Source organism: Mesoplodon densirostris, chromosome 6 (genome assembly GCF_025265405.1).
Source record: "Mesoplodon densirostris isolate mMesDen1 chromosome 6, mMesDen1 primary haplotype, whole genome shotgun sequence".
Lineage (NCBI taxonomy): Eukaryota > Metazoa > Chordata > Mammalia > Artiodactyla > Ziphiidae > Mesoplodon > Mesoplodon densirostris.
Window position 1 is genome coordinate 14,277,452 of NC_082666.1, and position 18,919 is coordinate 14,296,370.

The 18,919-nt window shown below is 46.7% G+C and overlaps 1 protein-coding gene across 4 annotated transcripts in view; it reads left to right on the forward strand.

The window, feature by feature from the left end:
• Positions 1-18,919, forward strand: part of CDK5RAP2 (CDK5 regulatory subunit associated protein 2) — a 185,412-nt gene that overhangs the window by 143,705 nt on the left and 22,788 nt on the right. For all 4 annotated transcript variants that reach the window (XM_060100621.1, XM_060100623.1, XM_060100622.1 and 1 more), the window contains 4 exons: positions 1,492-1,724; positions 8,833-8,881; positions 11,546-11,736; positions 16,050-16,169. In XM_060100621.1, the coding sequence (XP_059956604.1) occupies positions 1,492-1,724; positions 8,833-8,881; positions 11,546-11,736; positions 16,050-16,169 (593 nt within the window). The remainder of the gene's footprint in view (positions 1-1,491; positions 1,725-8,832; positions 8,882-11,545; positions 11,737-16,049; positions 16,170-18,919) is intronic.

The following is an 18,919-nucleotide window of genomic DNA, read 5'->3' on the forward strand; positions in this document are numbered from 1 at the left end:
AGGTGGCCTGGGAGGGTTCGCAGAGCCAGCTGGTCCGGTCCACGGTACCCTGTGCTGATGCTCGGGCTCTTTCTCGTCCATTAAACCGGCCCCACCTGCAGTGCTGCTGACACGTGATCTCTCTGTGCTTACGTGGGGTTGAAGGTGGTTGCCAGTCATCGTTTCAGGGAACGGGGAACATGGCGAACGGAAGGGTCAGGGTCTCTGGCAAGCCACTCTGTGGCCAGCTTCGTGCGCCCACAGTTGGTAAGGAAGACAGAGCCATGCTTCCTGAACTTGCGTTTTTCTCAGTGCCGACTAATACTTGTGGGCTCACATAGGGAAAGGCGGATGTGGCATCAGGAGGCGGTGTTGTATGGACAGAGTTGGGCTTTTTTTTTTTAACACCTTTATTGGAGTATAATTGCTTTACAGTGTTGTGTTAGTTGCTGCTGTATAACAAAGTGAATCAGCTATACGTATACATATATCCCCATATCCCCACCCTCTTGCGTCTCCCTCCCACCCTCCCTATCCCACTCCTCTGGGTGGTCACAAAGCACTGAGCTGATCTCCCTGTGCTATGCGGCTGCTTCCCACTAGCTGTCTGTTTTACATTTGGTAGTGTATATGTGTCCATGCCACTCTCTCACTGCATCACAGCTTACCCTTGCCCCTCCCCGTGTCCTCAGGTCCATTCTCTACGTCTGCGTCTTTATTCCTGTCCTGCCCCTAGGTTCGTCAGAACCATTATTTTTTTAGATTCCATATATATGTGTTAGCATACGGTATTTGATTTTCTCTTTCTGACTTACTTCACTCTGTATGACAGACTCTAGGTCCATCCCCCTCACTGCAAATAACAGAGTTGGGCTTTGAAGGCAGAGCTGTGTTTGAGTGAGAAGTCTTCACTGTTTAACCAACCTGCCATCTCCAAGAGTCAGTTTGCTCTCCTGTAAACGGGGTGTTCATACAGTTGTTGCGAGATTGAGAGGAACAGATAACTTATAAAAAAACACTTAATTCAGTGGCTGACAGGTCGTAGACCCTCCGTAAATGGTAGTTAGGATTATGATTATCCTCTGACCTTTCACGTGAGAGGAGAGAGTCCTGTTTTTGTTTTCCTGCCTTACAGTTTCTTTTCTGTCCTTCGTGAGAATTTGTGCTGGGTCCCCTGACCCTTGGAGCACTCGTTTCTACAATTCGGAGTAGTATTTTTGAAGAGTGAGTGCAAACTGATTGTTCTCCTGAGTCCTTGCCAATCTGTACTTTAATTGGGGGCTTCGTAAGGTTAAAAATATTGCAGAACAGCCTTTGTTCCAGCATTTGTTGGCTGTTTTGAAATCGAAGGAGGAGTGACCTTGTACAGTTGCAATTTTTCCAGAAGTATAGATACTTGCATAGCTGCAGGCTTTTCAAAATTGTGCTCTGTCATTTCTCCAATTAGTGTTCAAGTCATGGAAATTCAATTCTAAAGCGGTCCAAGCATTTTCTTTTCCCTCCTTTTATCAGATATGATTCATTAGTTCAGGCCCAAGCCAGGGAGCTCTCCCTTCAACGACAGCAGATTAAGGACAGCCACGGCATCTGTGTCGTTTATCGTCGGCACATGAACGCCATGATCAAGGCCTTTGAGGAGCTGCTGCAGGCCAGCGACGTGGATTGCCGTGTGGCCGAGGGTTTCCAGGAGCAGCTGAATCAGTGTGCAGAGCTGCTGAAGCAGTTGGAAAATCTGTTTCTCAAGGGTAAGTGGGGCGAGGGACTGCGGATCTTAAGACCCATCAGGAATTGATCCAGGACTTCTTGGAGGGGCCCAGGAGGAACGGACTCCTTGGCCTCACCTTTTGCCCCTCGGCCCTGATGAGATGATGGCAGAGCCCCACCGGCCGCTGCTTCCTTCTGGTGGCTGCTTCTTCCTGGTGGCCACTTCTGCGTGGTTGGCAGTCTACAGTGTTCCAAACCTGGGGTCCAGTGGAGGGGCCTCGGGGGCCAGGCTGGTGAGGCGTGGCCACGTGGTTGCCAGTTCCTCCAAATTTTCAAGAGAAGATGGAAACCAGGGTTTGGCAGGTAAAGACTTGTGGATTTTAAATGTTGGCAGCAACAAACAAAACAAACAAACAAGAAAACTCAAACTTTCATTGGTTAACAACATATTCAGGGGCCAGAGGTGGTCAGAGAAAGGATGAAAGAAAACGTTTGCTACGTGCTAGGTACTTGAATAGATGTTATCGCATTACAATTAAAAAATAATAATTTGCATTTTGTTTGAGATCTCAACAAAGATCTCCCTTATACCTTCATCCAGCTTCATCTGTTTTGCCATGCTTCCTCTCTCATTCTCTTTTTCTCTCTAGATAGATACACACATACATATATACCCACACACACACATTACTGATAATCTTTCCTAACCCTCTGAGAGTGGTTGCGGTTGCTCCTTCTTCCTTGGGGAATCTCATCCTCCCTTGGCTCCTAAGAAGACACCATTCAGAGTCAGTACTCCCGCCCACCCCACTGGCTGCCCCTTTGAAGCCCTGCCTTCAGCGCCGGTTCCAGATCTGAGCGGGTTTCCCCTTCCCTGCCGCCACGGCTCCAGCTGGCTGCCATGACCTCGCCTGGGTGGTTGTGGTCCTCTCCTCTAGCCTCTGTGCTTCCACCCTTGTCCCACAGCGGTCCGTTCTCACTGTAGCCAGAGTGTCCTTTACAAAGTGTAAGTCAGGTCATGACCGCTCTCTGCTCAGCATCAAAGGCGTTCCTTTGTGAGTCATGAGGGTCAAGTTAAATCATGGACGTGAGGCCTTGGCAGAGTGCGTGGCTCGGTGCATGGCCCTGGAGTCCTGAGTGCTTACTCGCATCTGTACTTGTGAGCCTGGGGGCTTCATCCTCAGAGCAACTTGATTTATGTGAGGAACTTGGCCTTAACAGAGGGAGGTCAGTTGCTCAAAGTCACAACTGACATGGCAGAACCTGGATTTGACCTCAGTCTTCATACATCCACACAGATGGGTCATGAGGGTCCACGTGTGTTCAGTGTGATGCCAAGATAGAACGTGGGGGTAGTTTGGCCTTCTGGGCCCAGGGAATGTTTTCCCTCCATTTTTAAGAAGGGCCCAACCGCTTAGGTGCGTCACAGGCTGATTTTCTAGTACCAGCTCCCGGGACCTCTGACACAGGAGCACTTGGCTTTTTCCAGCTTTATGAAATCTACTTTTTTTCTGGCTAAGGTTTTCCAAATAAGCTAGTTTCCATTTTATTATTGGAGGGATAAGTGGGTCCTCAAGAGAGAGCTGTGTCTTCCTGGCCCGAGGCATTTTCCATCTGTCTCTTTTCTTCCTACAGGCCCTCAACCTGGGAGTGGGAGGCTGAGAGAGACTGCCTCTGGCACCAGATGCCCTCCCTCCCTCATCCACCCGCCTCCCCTTGATTTATTTTTTAGTTATTTACCTTGACAAGCCCAGGGAGATCTCACTTCTTGTTTCCTATGGGTCTGGAAGCAGAAGCATTTCGGGCTTAGCAGACAACACAAACACAGAACCTAATTCTCTTCTACAAAAGGCATAGAAGTCTCAGGATCCTCACTACAGCAACTCTTTTTCTTAGAGAATAAAATGTCACAGAGGTGGGTCTTTCTGGGATACCATCTGAAGAGTCTGGCTCCTGGATTATGAAATGAGCTTACCATAAAGTCATTTTATATTTCAGGTAGTTGCATAGCATGAGCTCTTAAAAAATTTAAATGTAGCCCTTTTTTTTTTATTAATACAAAACGGTACATGTTTATTGTGGGATAGCAGATAAGCGAATACTCCCATAATTTTATCATTTATACAGCAAAACATGAACACCCTGGAGTGTATACTTTCCAGACCTTTTTTATACGTGTGTGTATTTTTGGTGGAAGTAGGACGATTTGCAACCTCTCCCTTTGTTCAATTATAGATAATAAATGTTAATCTACGTTGTAGGTTTTAGTGGCTACAGAGCATTCTTTTGTATGAATGTACCATAATTAATCATTCCCCATTAGATGGATTTTTAGGTCATTTCCAGTTTGGGGCTATGATAAAGGACAGTGGATTGGAATCTTTGTGCATATCCTTGCTATTTCCTTAATGATATTTAACTGGTAGAACCCAAGAAGTAGGATGGTAGTGTGCTTTCTTAATGCTGGTAAGGATTAGAGCTGGGATTCTTGCCTCGCTCCATAGGCTAGGTAGGGAGTTCACTAGGGGTCTGGAGCCCTGCTCCAGGTTTTGTGAGTGTGGGTGTTTTTCTGGGGTGATAGTCTATAAATTTTAGATTCTCAAAGCGGGATGAGACCCCAAATAGATCAAGGACTGGTGTTGCAGTCCCAGGTTTTCCACTGTATCCTTGTCCGTGGTGCCTCCTGAGAGCAGTGGCATGAATCAGGAGGGCCGTGTTTTTGTCTTCAGGTATTTTTGAATGAGTGCCGAGGAAGAAGATGGTGAGGTAGTCCCTGTCCTCAGAGAGCTCACCGTGTGTGTCAGGGTTTAGCCACATGAGTAGAAGCCAGTGCTGGGATCCCTTCCCTTGGTGCTCCTTTGCCACAGGGATGAACCCGAAGCATCCATTTCTTTTTTTTTTTTTTAATTAATTTTTATTGGAGTATAGTTGCTTTACAGTGCTGTATTAGTTTCAGGTGTACAGCAAAGTGAATCAGTTATGCATATACATATATCCACTCTCTTCTGGACCAAAGCATCCATTTCTTTCAAGGGCTTCCACGGTCTGCCTTTTCCAGCCCTCTAACCTGGGAATGATAATGATGATTATGAAGGAGAACCAATGAGGAGGGCTGGTCTTACTGTGTGCCAGGCATTGTTCTCAGCCTACTATTTAATATCCTAATTTAATAATGAGGAGCAGAGAGGTTAATTTACTTGCTCAAGGTCACACAGGAAGTGGCCCACTTTGGATTTGAGCCCAGGCAGCTTGTTTTTACAGCCTAACCTGACCCGCATGAGGTCATGCCCCTCACACTCCTGTCAAATTGGGTGTCCTTGTCAACAATTTCCGTGGGCCTGGCTTTGCATTTCCCCACTTCTGGGACTTTGTTCAAATCAGTCCTTTTCTAAAAGGCTTTTACTCCCTCTCCACTTCTAGAAATTCTGCCCGTCCTCCAGGAAGCTTCCTTTGTTCACTTCAAGTGAAAGCAAACCTATTCATTTTCTTTGTTGCTGGATTAGTTGTAGCTCGCATATGGCATCACTTCTGGCCTTGTGATGGGCGCCATGTGATGGGGTGGAGAGAACAGAATCCTTGGAACCAGACAGGCCTGAGTTCAAATCCCACCTCTGTGGTTAAGGGTCAGATTTCCTCTGTGGGGTAATAGCACCTGTCTGGCAGAGTTATTGGTGAGGATTGAGATCATTAAAGCATCTGGTGTCCTCCTGGCCAGTAGTGGGAGCTCAGGCGGTGACAGCAGTGATTTCTTGTGGGCATATTTTATTTCTTCAGAGCGTAAGCTCCTGGAAGGTGGGGGCCTGGTCTTGTCCTGGCCTCCCAGCCTGGGAAGGGACCAGACAAGTAGTGCCCCGTCAGGATTTGATGCTGCTGCTGGGAGTTTTATGTGGTATGGACTGGCTCTGGTCCATACTACATAAACCTTGGATGAAATGTGGTCTGCCTCTGTCTGGCCCACATAGTTGAGCTTGGAGGGAGGGCACTGTGGACTCTGAAGGGAGGCTTCCGGGAGGAAAGGATATTGGAGCTCAGTCTTCCACACTGGGAGGATTCACAGCTGGTGGGAAAGGGCGTCTCAGGAGTGGTGATGGGGCGTGCAGGCTCTGGTTAGCTATGTGAGCCAGGCTGTCCAGTGGAAGGGGAGGACCTTCTCTCCCGAGTATCTGTGGAATCTGCCCTCCACACAGCCCCTTAGCTGCCTCTTACCTTTATAAAGCAGTTCTTTCCTGCCTGAAAGATCTAGATCAGTTGTCGCCTCCTGTGAGTTCTCTGATGGTCCAGGCTGGATCGTGCTGGTCTCCTCTGTGGGTCCTCCCCCAGCATCCGACGCTGCCTCTGTCACAGCGCTGCCGTGTAGTTGTCTTTTGGGTCCACCGTCCCCGCTCAGCTGTGAACTCACTGGGGCGGGCCCCTCATTCATCTCTATATCCTCAGTATCGGGCACAGGCACCCGGGAGGGGGACTGTCAATATTTAATACGAATTACCAGTGAGATGGAAAGGAAGAAGCATTTGGGTCATGTAGGAGATGCCAGGCTCTGATATTTGAACTTAATTTTGTACGATTGATGGGCTTTGACCTAGACCTAGGGAGTGCCATTTCAGAAGAGGCTTCTTACGTGGTGGCCGAGTACAGAGGGGTCAGTGAGGGGAGGGGACTGAAGGCGGGTCCATCAGTTACAAGCCTGTCCTGCATCGTGATTCTCGTGCTTGTTCAGCTACGTATTGGATAACTAGATGTCTCTTTATCTGGAAAGATGAAACCCCCCCACTGCCACATACTCCACAGCTTTTTAGGTGTAGCAATAAGATTTGCCTGAGAGGTGGGAGAGTGTTTCCATGACGTGCTTCCTAAGCTTCTGGAATAGCCTGACAGATGGTACCCTGTCACCTGTGTGAAGGCAGATTCCACCAAGAAATTCAATGCATCAGTGGTACTGACGATCTCCCTATGAGTCCCACAATAACAATTTGCCACTTGGTTTTCAAGAACTCTGTGGTGGAAGCGAAACGAGTGGAGTACAATTGTTGAGTCCTTACAAGCTCCCCAGAGCATCTCTGGTTTGAAGAAGGGGAGCCCAGGGTTGCTGGTGGCATCCGGGTCATGGACTCCTTCTGTGGTCGTGGACTTAGTTAGGAATCGAGGAGAGGTTTTGCTGGTTTTAAGATGAGTTTACGGTTAGGTGAGCCAGAGTGCTTGAAGCCTGTGCTGGGCCAGTTGTAATCCCTGAGGCACGTGCCTCTAAAGGACGCCGGTAAGTGTGAAGCAGATGTCGCGCTATTGCTTGCCTGGCTAGTACGTGTAGAGCCCTGAGCTCTTTGGAAGGCTAGGCTGGGGCAGACGGCCCATCCTTAGGGTCTAAGGGCCAAAATCGTATCATTAACTGAACATTAGTAAGCAGCCCTGTGCAGGGGTGAGAGGAAAACGCCAAGTGAGTTCTTCTAAGATACGCTCATCCATGCCCTTTCATGTGGGACTTGGAATGTCAGGGTCTTAGAATCTGACCAGTCAGGGGTATCAGATGTAGATTCCCCCCTTGAGATGGGATGCAGGGGACAGAGAGGGGGAGCCCTTGAGAGCATCCCCTGGGGTGGAGGCCTGTCCACCTCTCCCTACCTCTTGGGGAGTCCAGATATCACACCAGTTTCGGTCATGATGGAACCGGAGGATGGAGATATGGATTTGTGGTGGGGCAGGTGTGAGAATGTCTCCATTGACCTTGCTTCACCGAAGCAGTAAAGTAGGTGAGAGTGGGAAGTGGGGAGAATGGGAGAGTGGGAACATTCAACCTCCTGGATTTCATGTCTTTACCTTCAAACGGAGATCTGGACACTGTGCCCGTAGGGTTGTTGTGAGGCCTGAAGGAGACGGTGGCTACCGAGGAACCGCCCTCAGCACCCATTCCCGGAGCCCGTGCGCCCTGCATGGTGCTGGTGCCCAGGGCCCGGCCCGGTGGGCAGAGAGGGAGCCCTGGCAGCCACCCAGACGGCCTGGGGAGCTTGTGGGTGGGAACCACAAGATACAGAGCAGATGTGCGTGTCTCCCGTGATCTTTTCTTCCGCACTGTGGTGTTTGAGAACTTTTCCTTTTATGAGTAGTTTTGAAAATGGTACGTGTGGGTGCAGTTTAATTATAGCCTCATCTTTCCAGCGCTGCCGTAGGAGGCTTGTTTTTCCTTTAGCCACGCGTTCGTTTCTTCATCGAGCTCCTCCCCGTCTGCAGTTTCCAGCGTTCTGAAGTATCTTTAAACTAAAGTTGTTCATCTCTGAAATCTGGGCTCACGTGTTCCTTTCAAACAGCGCATGATGACACGCAGGGGGTGCAGAGCATTGTCCCCGACTGCGTTCTGAGCCACTTATTTTGTTTTCTTTTATCATTGCTTCTAGTCATTCCCCCTGCTGCAGGCACCAGCTTTTTTAGCTGCACTCACGGCCTCCTTGTCCTAGGAATCCCACTTCTGAGAGCCTTTCCGGAGGAGATAGTTTCAGTGTAGATAGAGCTGTATGCACAAAGATGTTTATTTTATTTTTTTTTTTTAAGTGAAAAATTGGTGAGGTCCTAGACATCAGCTAGGGAACTGGCAGAAACTGGTCCATGTCCACCTCCAAGGGAATATTCATGTACTCCTTAAACACACCGTTACTAAGGCAAATTTGGTAAGTGAAATGCTCATAATAGTGAAATGCTCATAATAAAGGCCAAAGTGAAAAATTAAGTTGTAATACAGTATCACCCATGTCAAAATGCGTGGAAGAAAGAATGGAAGGAAAGCCAGTAACACGTCTGTGGTGGGTACCTGGAGGGTAGCGATCTTCTTTCTCTTGATTCTGTTGCCCGTTTCCTGTAACAAGCCTGTACTCTGTTAGTTTCAGAGTTTTAGAGAAGGAAGAAGAGCCTGCCCCCAGCAGCGCCTTTGTGATTGCTTCCTAGATTCAGTGCTTGTCACCTTCCTCCTGGAACTAGCGCCGGAGCAGTGATAAAGGAGGAGTCTAGAGTCTGAGTGGTATTCTTGGTAATCCTACTTTAAATATCCAGGACTGTTATGAAGAGTGTTTAAACATTTATTTAAACAAATGGATGAGGAAGGAATTATTAAGGAGCACTTTTTTTTTTTAATGTTTTCCTTCTTGATGTTATCTCTGCTTCCAGGAAATTCAGTTGAAGTGGAAACGAACACCCAGAAAGAACTGAGAGAGAGGTGAGTGTGTGGCATTTTGGTAAGAAGACGTTATGGGGTAGGTTTGTCTGCCAGCGTTTTGAGTGTTCTCCCTCCTGTTCTATTAGTTTCCTGCGCCTTGTAAATAAAGCCAAAACACCTGTGAAACTGACAATGGTCATACAAAACCAGAAGTTCATGCCGTATGTCCTGCAGCCTTCATTCCTTTGCGTTAGGTTGCCCTTGGCGTTTCTGTCGGGTGATTTGACCCAGATGACACATTCCTTCCGTTGGCTCCTGGATACTTGCAGGATGCATTCCAGACTCCTGAGCCTGACCCATCTTTCCTTTTCATCATGTACCCCATGCTTCGGTCTTAATCTTACTTTTGATTGTCCTCCAGACCATGCCTGTACACAAGCGGTACACTCTGCCTTCTTCCTCTTGTAATGTAAAAATCCGTCTTCAGAGTCAGTTCACATGGAAACGGACCTTGCTCTCCCTGCCACCCCCGTCTCTCCACTGCGTCCCAGCATCAGTGGTCCTTCCTATAGCACTTGGCACATAATTACACTAGAGCACTTACCACATGGTAGTATAATATTTTCTGCATTTATCTTTCTGTGCCCAGGATTCCTTGAAAGAGGTAAGGAGACAGCATTAACTAGCTATGGTGTGTGCCAGCTCCTGCCCTGGGCATTCACATCCGTTATTTCTGACCCTACAAGGTGAGCATGATTGTTCCCAGTTTAGGAGGAGGAGCCTGAGGGTCAGAGTCGCATACTTGCCATTAAGAGGCAGAAGTGGGATTTGAACTTGAACCTGTTATACTCCAACACCTGGGCTCTTATTGTTATTTCACGTTGCCTTTTGAGGGCAAAGACTTCTTTAATATCTGCACACCTGCTCTAGCCCCAGCTATCTGGCATGTGGTTGGCATTTTAAAAAAATGTTCATGGAATAAATGGATTGCAAGCACTCTTAGCTCCCCTCTGTGGCCAACTGGAAACGTCAAGGCCTTGCCCTGCGCTGTTGACTTGTTCAAGGTTCTGACTGTCGTTAGTACCACTGATGTTTCCCTCATCTTTGGAGCTGCGACCCTTTGGACTCCTGGCGGCAAAATAAAGAAATAAAGACCAGTCTGGGGCGCAGAGTTTTAGATTTTACTGGCATCATGAAGGCCACCAGCATCATTAGAGTGAGCAGGCAGGGAGGTATCACAGCTCACCGGAGGACATTTTAATCAGGGCTTCTGTAAGTTTAGAAGAAACTTTCCTCTCCCACTGCAGTATTCTCAAGGCCTCTCCCAGTTCAACCCTCCACTTCCGTCCTGATCATAACGGTGGGTCATGTCCCACCGGCAGGCTGCGGAGAGGGCAGTAAGGGCCTCCCCGAGTGGAGATAGTCTTCGCTGCGATCTGAAGCATGAGGCTCCGGGGCGTGGCTTGTTGGAAGAGTGTCCCCCCTCGAGGTGACGGAGACACGACCCCTTTGAGCTGCGTGGCTGGTGCATGGAACGTGAGGCTAGAGAGGCAGGCAGGGCTGCCTTGGGCTGGTCCTCAGATACTGCATTAAGAGCCCAAATCCTGTTCTACAGGAAGAGGGGAGCCTTTGAAGGAGAGTAAGCTGGGACTAGACATGATCAGATTGGCCATTTTGAAAGCCGACTGTGGTTGCTTCGAGAATGGCAGGGAGCCTCTTTTGGCCTTCCTCAGCCACGTGCCACCCTTCCCTTTCTGGCAGGTTTGTTTCTGTTCCTTCTGTTCTGCTGTTTTCAGCTGTAGGCTTAGTGCTCACGCTAATTAAATGGGTGCCCTCGGCCCCTTCTGCACTTTGCAAGGCAGCAGCAAGTCATCGCATCCATCACGCTGTCTGAGCACAGTTGCATCTGCTGTTTACCTGTTAATGAATGCGTTGCAGTTTTAGAGTCCTTTGCTCTTGTCTGAGCTCATGAATAATGAGACCAGAAGTAATAGGAAAAAGTGGGAGAAAAAAGAGCTTAAATTAAGGAGCTTATCTGTAATAGGGATTCACGTGGGCTTTTCACAGAGTTCAGGGTGGTTTTCCTCCCGGCTTAGGTGGCCCTTGGGAAATACAGGTCACTAACCAGATGATTGCCTCAATGGTGATACCGGAATCTGCTTGCGGACCGTGAGGGTTTTGAGGTTTTTAAACCCGTAAGTCCACCTCGTGGGTTTGGGTTGGCCCCCCACATTCTCCTGGGGCCTTGGAGCCAGACAGACGTGGATTCAGATGTGTGCTCTGCTACGTACAAGCTGTGAGACCGCTGGCAAGGTTCTGATGCGCCTCCGTCCCCACAGCTCTAAATGAGGATGGTCCTCCCTACCTCAGAGGGATTCTGTGAGGACCAAGGAGGACAGTCTGTGTAAAATGCCTGGTGCAGAGTGGCCAGTTGATAAGCAGCTGCCACTGACTCACGCCCTCTCTCAGGGTCCTTCCACTACCAGCCAGACGGTGGCTCCCTCTCCTTCACTGGCTCCAAATCAAGCCCATTGAGCCCTTTTTCTGTTTGTTTTTAGAATATCCTTGTTGAAAAATGCTCTAGGGAAACAAAAAGCCTCCAGAACACCATTGCAAATATGGGTAAATTACAAAGAGCCAGTCATCTTAAGTGTTCTTAAGTCATGGTCCTGGTTTGGGATCTCAGTGTGGAAAACGATTTCTCTTTCAATCCCAATGGTCAAGGATTGAGGAAGACAACTTAAGCTACCAACACATTCTCCCCGAGTCTCCTGTGCCCTCAGCCTCACGCGCGCCGTCCGACTGTCACATGCTGTCCGACTGTGAAGTGTCCGAGAAGTCCTCCTTCTCACGAGACCAGAAGCAAGACAGCGAGACCGAGACGACTTCGGTCCTGGCAAACAACGTTTCTCAAGGTAAGCCAAGCTTCACTGAGCGTCGTAAACCTAGCCAAAGTTTCCTGCTTTGAACGATAATTTGCTGTCCTGCCTTCGCACTAAAGCAGAGTATAGTGACATTTGAATAGTTACCAGGTGAGAGGAGATCCTGCGAGGGCCCAGGCCCATTGTTCAGAGTATCATTTATCACCGGGGAAAGCTACGGTTGTTGAAAGTGTTGGAGATTGGGAAAAAGTCATTTTTATTTTTTAATGATGACGTGTTATATGACTTGCCGTTCCTTATCTGGCAGGCTGGAAAGCACTGGGGTTATGGATCAGGTCTGGGTCTGGTCCATTTCTTGCTGTCTCTTTCAAGCTCTTCCTAAGGTGGTGTCACTTTGAGGACCGTTGCTTTGAACTGTACAGGGGCCCGAGAGTACCTAACCCCCTGTTTGGAGTTTTTGAATTCAGTAAATCTGCTGTGTTTCTCTTTAGTGTGACCCTCGGCCCTTTCCGTCAGCCCCTTGTCCTGCCTCTGGGCACAGAGCCGTGGGCTCAGTTGGCAGAATCAGCCTCCCGTGACCCCACCTGCCTCTGAGCTCCCCTTTACCCCTTCTGTGTTTGCAGTCTTGATTGCCTCCTGTTGGGCGTTAGGTAGGGCTTACTGTTCATAAGTTCAAGGACTAGTATAGACCAGAACAGACAGACCTTTTCCAGTGAAAGGCTGGATACTATGTGCCTTAGGCTCTGCAGAGCATATGGTCTCCGTTGCAGTTACTCAGTCGTGCTGTCGCAGCATAATGCAGCTGGAGAAGATACGTAAATGCATGAGTGTGGGTATGTTCCAATAAGACTTTATTTACCAAAACAGGTGGTGGGTGGAGTTGACACAGGGGCCATAGTTTTCTGAGCCCTGGTATAGACTCTGGGCCTCAGCTGATAGCCTCTGGTCTCTCCTTTTTCCAGTGGGTTGTTTGTAAGGTGCCCAGAAGGGACCCAGGGAACAAATCAGACACCTCCCTGCTAAAAACTCTTTGTTGACACCGGATCACATTAGAACCAGGGTTTCAAAAATTTTAAATCTATTGTTTTTTTTTTTTTTTTTTTTTTTTTTGCGGTATGCGGGCCTCTCACTGTTGTGGCCTCCCCCGTTGCGGAGCACAGGCTCCGGACGCGCAGGCTCCGGATGCGCAGGCTCAGCGGCCACGGCTCACGGGCCCAGCCGCTCCGCGGCATATGGGATCCTCCCAGACCGGGGCACGAACCCGTATCCCCTGCATCGGCAGGCGGACTCTCAACCACTTGCGCCACCAGGGAGGCCCTAAATCTATTGTTTTAGCAGCAGAAATCCCCCCTCCCTTTTTTTTTCAGATGAAACTGAATATATATAAAAGATATATAAAAGATACACATTTTTTCCAAAGGAATGGAGCCTTTATCCCCAGTGGCGCCTCCGAGGCTCCTTTAGGATACGCAGGGGCCAGGGGAGCACGGTTTGGAATCATCCTAGAGCATGAAGTGTATATGTTTGATGTAACTCAGGTATCAGCTGGGGTCCTCCAGTACCCAGTTACCTAGATGTGCTTTCTTTGGATTCCTGGCCGTATCCCTCTGCAGTTTCTGTGAGTTTCTGTGTACTTGGTTTCTCTCGGTTATTTCTGGCTCTGCTCTCTGCCTTCTCCTGCTTTGGGTTAGACCATGAATTGTTTCCCTGTCCCTTGTGCTGCCTTGTGCCGCCTCCTGCTGCCCGAGACCACTCCCACAGGGCCTTTGTGGGAGGAGCAGACTGAGGTGTCAGGGACTAGAGGGGCGGGGTCCACAATGCAGCAAGCCTGATCATTGACGGGATATTTGTGATCCCTGTTCTTTAAGACCCTCCTGCTTCGGTGGTACCAGGCACTTCCTCTTTCTCCCCCAGCCTGCCCTCCTGTTTTTCACTCTAGACCCCGTCCGCCACCCCAGCCTTGGTTTATTTCCAGTGTAGAACCATCTTTTACTTCTTATTTCCTCTGAGGACCTATGACCTTGGGCTTCTCAAGTGGATTATCAGGCACTTTCCTGAATGGGGACAGTGCTCTCTGGAGCTGTCCTAATTAACCCACTGTTAGCTTTTTTGGGTTTGTTTCTCTTCAGACTTTTGGTCTCTGCATCTGTTTTTCCTTTTGTCATGCTTGTGATCTGAGCAGAAAGATAATTTAGTACTTGTCCTTTTTTCACTTAGCATTATGTCATAAGTTTTCCGACGTGTTACATAACATCATTTTCAGTGGCTTTGGAATAGTCCGTTGAATGGCTGAACTGCAGTTTTCCTTATGTTCCCCTGTTGCTGAACATTTAAGTAATTTTCTAAAATTTCACAATTGTGAACAGTACTTCAGGGAGTATCTTCGAACATAAAGCTTTCCCCTTATTCTGGGGCATTTTCTTAACCTAGATTCTATAAATTGGAACTACTAGGCAAAAGATATTTATACTGTCGTTTTTGGTGGCTGCTTCTTGCAGGATTTATGGGTTTAAAGAGTCGGCGTTTGTCAGAAGGGTATTATTGTAAGAGGGACAGATATTTTTCTCCTGTGTTAAGATGAGTATAGTATTTCTTTCTGACCAGTTAGGGCTGCATAATTAACAAGCGGTGTCCAATTCGACCGGGAATGTTTCCTTAAGGCCAAGGGATGATTCCAGCTTCCAACCAGTCTCAGTAGAAGATGTGTTATACCGATCGCTGCTGAGGGTTTTTGCCCCAGAAGCCGGCAGTATGTGACGTGGATAAACCAGGAAGGAAGGCTGCAGTCAGAACAGATAAGTTTCTGACTCACTGAGACCTGACTGGCCGCTGGAAGATTTGCAAGGCAGCAAGGCAGGAACGGGAGGTGTGTTGCCGTGCTGCTTCAGTTTATTGCAGGCAGGGTCCACAGACAGTCCGCCAAATGACTTGCTGCACTCCTGGCATTAATAGGAGATAGCTGAAGATCTGGGAATTAAGTCATCTCATAAACATTCAAATTCATGGCAGAATTACTATTTAATTAGGAAAAGATCTGGAACATTGTGATACTTTTAAATGAAAGTCATTTTGGAGGAATTAAAACTGGGTCATAACATTAGTATAATGTTTTTAAACAAACATTACCAAGACAAAACCGAGTATGCCCTAATTGATGAATTAAAGACATTAGTTTTGCCTTTGGATACTTAATGTGATTATGCTGTAAACACTGATACTAGAAACCTACCTCTGGACTGGAACTGCACCTCCTTTTTTCTTTGTTAAAGTGAGATGTGGCAGAGGCTGAGAAAATAAAAGCATGCTCATTTTAGAAAATTCAGAAAATTTAAATTTCTGTATATTGTTAAATATTATGTTAAGATATAGTATTAAAGTTTTGAGAAGCCTAAGATCTACCACCTAAAGGCAACCTCTGTTAATATTTAACTGTATTTCCTTCTTTTGCGTATATGTGTCTTTCCTGTCTGCAGATTTTTAAACAGAGTTGTGATTATGCTGAATAACCCATTTTGTATCTGTATTTTTTCATGATATTATATGGTCTTCATAATATAATTTTAATAGCTGCGTAACACTGCATCATAAGGGATGTAATGCAATTAATTTAATCATTTGCATTATTTTCAGTTCGGACTGTTATAAATAGGGCTAAGATGAACCTTTCCAAACATTCTGACAAATGATGGTCAGCATCTCTGGTGATCTCTTTAAATAGATTCCTAGAAGTAGAATTATTTCGTAAAAATACATTGGAAAGAACCTTTCTAAGGCTAATGACAAAAATAGTCCCCAGAGTCATACACGTTTATACTCGTGCTAACAGGATGAACTCCTGGAGAGCACCCTTCTTACCATTCTCACTAGTGTTGGGATTATTGTTTTGCTTTGTTTTTAAGTCTTGAATTAGTAAATGATCAATGGTTAACATATTCCTCTCAGAGGATTAGTCTCAAAAATATCTGAGATCGTTATGAAGGTGGCTTAATCAACTCTCAGGCAATTCAGGCGAACTTGAAAGTGATCTTTTAGTTTCACCGAAAGGAAGATTTTAAATTAATATTTGATATTTAGAAGAATAAAAGGCTGTATTAGAGTTAGCATTGAAATTGTATGGTGTGTAATTTTTCCATGTGGTATAAAGTATCCTCTTTGTAGAGGGCTGCAGAGAATCATCACAGACTGGCTGTGGGTTGTGGGCAGTAGATCTGCCTCCCCAGGCCTAAGGAAGACTCTCTTAACATACCCAGTACTATTTAGAATTTCAAGATCACTGCGTAGTCTATAAATTATTCAGTTTGTTAGGGGCTTCAGACTTTAAATTAAAAATGTCCTCCTTCCTGTAGACTTACTAATGGAACATATACAAGAAATTCGAAGCTTGAGAAAACGTTTAGAAGAATCTATTAAAACAAATGAGAAGCTACGGAGACAGCTGGAGCGACAAGGCTCTGAAATTGACCAAGGTAAGGTGGACCTTCCCAAAGGGCGGTGAGGGCTTCCTTTGTGGCGCATTTGCCTGGATAAGCGTGCTGTGTATTGGGAAGAGCTTTGGACTTGTGGCCAGAGAGATTTCAGTTCAAATCCTGACTTTGCTGTTTACTTCACCTTGCTGACTCTCAGTTACAGTAATTTCTCTGTTAAATGAGGATAATAATTTCCATTTTTATTCTGGTGGCGATGAGAATTAAGTGTGCTAACTTAAGCGGAGTGTCCCATAGCCCCTGGCGCAGAACAGGTACTTGATAAATGTTCGTTTCCCGGTCGTTGGAGGAGTCTGCCAGCCTCTGGCATCGTGAATTGTGGTTGCCTCCTCATTTGACTCTAGAAGCTGAAGCAAAATAGATAGGTATGTTCAAATAAAACAAAGCAGTATCTTGTCTTTTTGTTAATAATGCATTTTGGCAATCTGGTAACTCCCACGTGCCAATCACGAGGTCACCAGTGCTCTTACATAACCACAGTTAGCTCAGAATGGACTATTCTTCCATGAGAAGCTTAAAAATACATATTTTCCCCCATAGGCAAGACATTCATGTGGTTCAAAAATTAATACCGCCATCCTGTACCCATTAGTCCTGTTCTCCCTTCTCTCCTCCCACTTTTGTTAGTTTTCTTCTCTATCCTTACAGTCTTAATGCAGATACAGATGTATATTCTTATTCTCTCCTTCACCTGCCCGAAAGTTAGAATGCTTTATATCACTGTTCTGTTCCTTTTTTCATTGAATAATCTGTTTTGGTCATCTTTCCTTGTTGCTCCAAAGAGAGTGTCCTCACTGTGTTCAAAATATATCTTGAGAGCAGCTTTGTGCACCAGGAAAAGCCTGAGTTTGTTTGGGAGCTGGACTGACCTCGGTAGGGACCCAGCTCTTCTGTTGATGAGCTTCATGACTTTGGGCAAGTCACCTCTCCCTTCCAGTCTTCATTATCTTACAAAACGGGGTCATTGTGAGATTAAATGGGACAGTGTTATACATAGGGCCTTGCTCAGTGCCTCACTCAAGAGATGGTGGTTTTCTTCATCATCATCAGTTTTATTTTACTGTTTTATTTTGTATAACATTATTAGTTTAACATTGCAAAGCTCTAAGCTCTGCAGTGGGTGGGGACACTAATGTCATTGCCATTTCTAGGGATGAGATAACTGAGCTCTGGAAAGATGTAGTCAGTGGCAGCACTTGCTTCTTTGGACCCCTAGTCACTGCTTTCTAGCCCATCATGGCCATTAGCTTAGAAGGACATCTTTTCAAAGTACCGTATATGCTGTAGCTTGCAAGGTACACAGAAAGGTTCCATCTCTCTCTCCCTCCCTCCCTCCCTCCCTCCCCTCCTTCCCCTCCCTCTCTCTCCCCCTCCCCTCCCCTCCCCTCCCCTCCCCCTCCCCTCCCCCCTCCTCCCCCGCAAGCATCCTCCCCCTCCTCCCCTTCATACTCCCAGGGAAATTGATTAATCTGAGTTATTAGTCACATCAAACACAGGGAGGAAATACACGCCTGGGCCCATCACAGTCACTCTTGGTAATGCCTGAATTAGATTCATTCTGTTTTACATTTTCCCTGACAAATCCAATTATAGAATTATTTGGGGGCTCAAATGGCCACCAGCTACAGTGGAGCAGGCAATTGCTCTGGAGAGCAATTCACTCCGATGGGAAGGTTTACAAAAAGGCATTCATAAAGTATTTATGCTGGTGGGAAGACGTGCTGTTCTCACCATGTTGTCACAATCCCTGAAAAGACAAAGAAATAATAGTGGTTCTGCCTCCCTCCTGCTGTGAAATGTTCATCTTGGGAGCAGGTTTGAGAAAGGCATGGCTCCTTGTAATGTTGAGGTGGAACATTGTTAAAAACTGTCATCTCATGTGTTACATCTTCCGGCTTGTCACCAGTTATACAAGCTTATAGTGATGATGTTCGGAGGAAAGGTGGGCCTCATAGCATCCGAAGTGGACCCTGCTAGCTCAGGCTTTGTCAGGAACTGTTCCTCGGCCTGATTATTCCTTTGAAAAGTGACCACCTTAGCTGTGGTTGTAGGAGACATCTTCTGTAGAATTTTTCCTGTTCATCCAGATTGCTCTTTGGTCTTCTTTTGGCTCCAGCCTGTCATCAGTAGTGTATTAACAAATATGGTAATAGCAGTAACAGTAACATCCATCCATCATTTTTATTGAGTTAATAGAGGCTTTAGGGAAGTTATGTGACTTGCCTGAGATCATGCAGCTCCTAAGAAGCCAGAGCCATGGTTTAAACCCAGGTGTCTCTGGAAAGACACCAGAGTTCATAGGGGAGAGTGGAGGAGGATAGTGGGGAGAGATAAACGTGAATTAAAAAAAAACATATGACATTGTAATCAGTGAATCATTAGCGTGAGAAAAAGGTAGTGCTTGTAGAGTGGAAAGAGAATGAACTCTGGCTTCTGGGAGACACAATACCATACCTTCCTTAGAGGGAGTTTGAATATTACAGGTCATCAATTGTGTATCAGGACGTTTTCAGCTGCAGATAACAGAATATGAGTAAAAACTGGTGTAAACAATGGGGATTTATGTCTTCGTACATAACAAGAAATCCAGAGGCAGGCATTTCTAAGGCAGGTCTGAAGTCTGATTGATTGGTAGCAGGGCACGGGGTTAGTACCTGCGGCGGCTGCAGCATCCCTTCCTCTCAGGACAGAGTCCAGAGCAGGGAAAGAAGAGGGTGGGACGTGCTCCTGCC